Source organism: Rhinatrema bivittatum, chromosome 18 (genome assembly GCF_901001135.1).
Source record: "Rhinatrema bivittatum chromosome 18, aRhiBiv1.1, whole genome shotgun sequence".
Classification (NCBI taxonomy): Eukaryota; Metazoa; Chordata; class Amphibia; order Gymnophiona; family Rhinatrematidae; genus Rhinatrema; species Rhinatrema bivittatum.
This window is the reverse complement of record NC_042632.1, coordinates 28,841,365-28,845,123: the sequence shown is the minus strand read 5'-3', so window position 1 is coordinate 28,845,123 and position 3,759 is coordinate 28,841,365. Positions and strand designations below refer to the sequence as shown.

Below are 3,759 nucleotides of genomic sequence, written 5' to 3'. Positions count from 1 at the left end.
TCCATTTTTCTTAGTAAATCCTAGCCAAGCCTGCAGCAAAATCTACATTTTCAGGGAGGTTCCAAATTTCCCAGCTTTCCTATTCAGAATGATGTGATTTGAGCTTCCCCAACCTCACTTGCAGTTTTTGCTAGAAATCTAACAGCAGATAGGTGTTACATGAAGATAAAACACAAAAGTAATCTTAGTCCAGACTGACATAATCTAAATGTGATTAAAAATAAAAACTGATGTTAGATTTTAATGAGCTGGTTCATGATCTACTAAATGTATTCTGAGCCCTAGTGGCAGCTGTGGTTCAAATAGTTCAATGGCAGTCCCTCGCCCTCACTTCCGATTAGCCGTTCCCACGTGTAGATCAGTATACGTGCAGCGTGAAGACTAGCACAATACTGCGGGTGCTTGGTCTTCATAACCTTCATCATTGGAATAATCTGAACCTTACACAGTGCCTCCTAGTTTACAAAAATACTATTCAATTATCAGGCATTCTAATGAAATAGGGAATCTGCCAGGTGTTTGAACCACAAATGATATTAATATCGGTTGAAAATAGGCTTGCATTGGTGAAAAAAATGCAACCAGTAATTTATCTGAGACTGTCAAACCTTAAAAAAATAGATGCATCAAACAAAATAAAGGCAGGGATATAAAGTATTTAAAAGGATTAAAATGCTAACCTTGCTTAGGGCGTTCTCTTTGCATAGGTTTCCGTCTTGCAAAAAGATGAGATCCAAATCTTTGTCGATTGAGTTATTTGTAAGTGAATTTGCATTGCCAACGGTGGGGTACATAGAGGGCTTCTTCACAGAATCCGTGGTTAGAGAAACATCCTGGAGAAACGCTCTCACGCCATCTATGCCGATAAACTGCGAGGTGGGAAGGCCATTGAAGTTCGAACTGGATGAATCAAACAGTTGTGATTTCTTCCATCTATGGAGTCGGAGCGCCAACAGCACTATTAAAAATATTAAGAACACACAGGAAACACAAGCAATGGCTACCACCAGATACAACGTGAGATTCGATCCTGTGCTTTCAGGGGATGAAAGATTGCTTAGATCCGAAAACAGTTCTGCGACGCTGTTAGCCACCACTATAGTGATAGTAACTGTGGCAGAGAGTACAGGCTGACCGTTGTCCTTGACTAAAATGACTACAGTTTGTTTGTGAGCATCTTTGTCTAGAAAGTGGCGGGATGTTGTCACTTCTCCATTGTAAAACCCCACCGTGAAGAGTCCCGAATCTGTAGCCCTCAGCAGCTGGTAGGAGAGCCAGGCATTCTGGCCAGAGTCGGCATCAACAGCAACCACCTTAGTTACCAAATAGCCTGGATTCGAGGAACGGGGGGCCAATTCCACGCCAGTGGAACCATCCGAGGGCAATGAAGGGTACAAAATTTCAGGAGTATTGTCATTCCTATCCAATATAAATATTGTAATAGTGACGTTACTGCTGAGAGATGGGGATCCTCCATCTTGAGCTTCCACCTGGATCTGAAATTCCCTGAACTGTTCATAATCAAAGGATCGAAGGGCATAGATGACTCCATTCTCCCTGTTAATGGCGACACAGGAAAACAATGGTACTTCATCTGCGATATTATTCGTTATGGAATAAGTGACTCTGGAATTTTGATCCCAATCGAGATCCGTAGCCTTTACAGAGAAAATGGAAGCTGCTGTGGGATTGTTTTCCATTACGTAAACGGAATATGATGTCTGAGCAAACACAGGGGGATTGTCGTTTACATCCGAAATTAGCAATAGGATACTCTGAGTTGTAGAGAGAGGAGGATTTCCCTTGTCTATTGCTGTAATCGTTATATTGTACTCTGAAACCTCTTCCCTATCAAGAAGTCGGCCAGTTACTAAACTGTAATAGTTGTCAAATGACTCTTCTAAGTGGAAAGGAAGATGTTCAGGGACCGAGCAAATTACCTGACCATTCTCTCCGGAATCTATGTCGTGTATATTGAAGATGGCAATTACTGTGCCAGGAGCAGAGTCCTCGGAAACCGACGAAGAGAGAGTTGTAATTGTTATTTGGGGCGGGTTGTCATTCAGATCGATAACTTCTATCACCACTTTGCTTCGAGCTACCAGACCTCCACTGTCCTTTGCTTGTATTTCTACTTCATACAATTGTGCCTCCTCAAAATCCAGCTTTCCTGTCAGATGTATGCTTCCTTTCTTTGGGTCCACTCGGATCTTTGGGGAAGGATTGACCGGAATACTGCTGAATGAATAGGTTACCTCAGCAGACGACCCCTCATCTGCATCAGTTGCTTTAACTGTAGTTAGCAGCGTTCCTTCGTCTGCACCTTCAGTCACACTCACTTTATAAACAGATTGAGTAAATACTGGCGGGTTGTCATTTACATCTAAAACCACTATTCTGATATGCATTGTACCTGATCTGACTGGATCCCCTCCGTCAGTAGCAATGAGAACTAGATCGTGAATAGGTACTTCTTCTCGGTCCAGAGTCTTTTTAAGCAATAATTCGGCATGCTTTTTGAGACTGGCTTCATTACTCATGTCTATATTAAAATATTCACTGTGGATAAGTTGATATTTTTGGAGAGAATTGAGACCAACATCCGGATCATTTGCTTTCGGTAAAGACATACGGGTTCCTGGTGCACTGATCTCACTGATATCTAAAACTATTTCATCCTTTGGAAAACTGGGAGCATGGTCATTTATGTCCTGAATTTCAACTTCAGCTCGGTAAAGTGCTACTGGATTTTGAGCCACAATATCAAAATGTAACAGACATTGGTCAATTTGTCCACATATATTCTCTCTGTCTATTTGTTCATTTATATGCAAATATCCGTCTTCCAAACTGAGAACAAAATACTGAGTCCTACCTCTAGAAACAATGCGGACGCTGCGTTCAGATAAATCCTTTACATCCAATCCTAGATCCTTTGCAATATTGCCCACGAAAGAGTATTTGTCCATTTCTTCAGGAATTGAATAGCGAATCTGTCCACAAGCTGTTTCCCAAACAATAGATATAATAATGCACAATTCCAAACCACCTTTAAAATTGCAACGTTTATATGAATAATATGCCATTTTCATCCGAGAGAAGTTTCCTGCTAAGAGTATACTACCTCTTCAGATTTTGAAAAAAAATAAAAAGCAGCCTCATTAATGGTTTCCAGCAGATGCAATTTGCAAATTAAATCCAAATAATCTTAGATCAAAGTCTTCTAGCCTTGTGAATGTCTCATCCTGCTGTTCTCTGTTTGTCTCCGGTATAAAAGCCGAGAGGGTCAGAAGGAGTTCTCTGTTTTTTTCCTACCTTATTGGTGAGCAGCGACACCCAGAGTCCTAACTTATAATATCAAAATTAAATTTCCATTGTATAGTGAGGATTTTGGTTTTCCAAATTAATATACGGACATGTAATATTCACATCTATTGCAGCGGTCTTTTTCACATTATAATACTGAAGCAAAAAAAAATATCTAGAAATCTGTCTTTATGCCATAAGACCGTTAAAGACTATTTTGTTTATACTACATTTTGATCGGAAGTGTAAATTTGAAAAAGTTAGCTAATAAATTGTGATCTATAGAAACATAATAAACAAAAAAAAGAGTTAAGCATTTTCAAAGATTTGATATAGAAATATTCATTAAAGTGATATTCCGTGCACCATACATTTTTTGAAATCAAAGAAACATATTCACAAAATATTTGTCACTGATAAAAAGGGAAGTCAACACGATGAGTAAACTTAAGC

The 3,759-nt window shown here is 39.5% G+C and overlaps 1 protein-coding gene across 1 annotated transcript; it reads right to left on the bottom strand.

Annotated features, from left to right (window-relative positions):
- Positions 1 to 281: 281 nt before the first annotated feature.
- On the bottom strand, positions 282 to 3,131 carry LOC115080066 (protocadherin gamma-A11-like). The gene is made up of 2 exons (XM_029584094.1): positions 681 to 3,131; positions 282 to 455 (listed from the first exon to the last, which is right to left on the bottom strand). The coding sequence occupies exons 1-2, from the start codon at positions 3,090 to 3,092 to the stop codon at positions 282 to 284; spliced, it is 2,586 nt and encodes an 861-aa protein (XP_029439954.1). The 5' UTR covers positions 3,093 to 3,131.
- Positions 3,132 to 3,759: the final 628 nt, after the last annotated feature.

Coding starts and splice junctions, on each gene's coding strand:
- LOC115080066 (XM_029584094.1), bottom strand. CDS start 3,092: ATGAAAATGGCATATTATTCATATAAACGTTGCAATTTTAAAGGTGGT. Junction 456..680: donor AAGAGAACGCCCTAAGCAAG/GTTAGCATTTTA, acceptor TTTGTAAACTAG/GAGGCACTGTGTAAGGTTCA.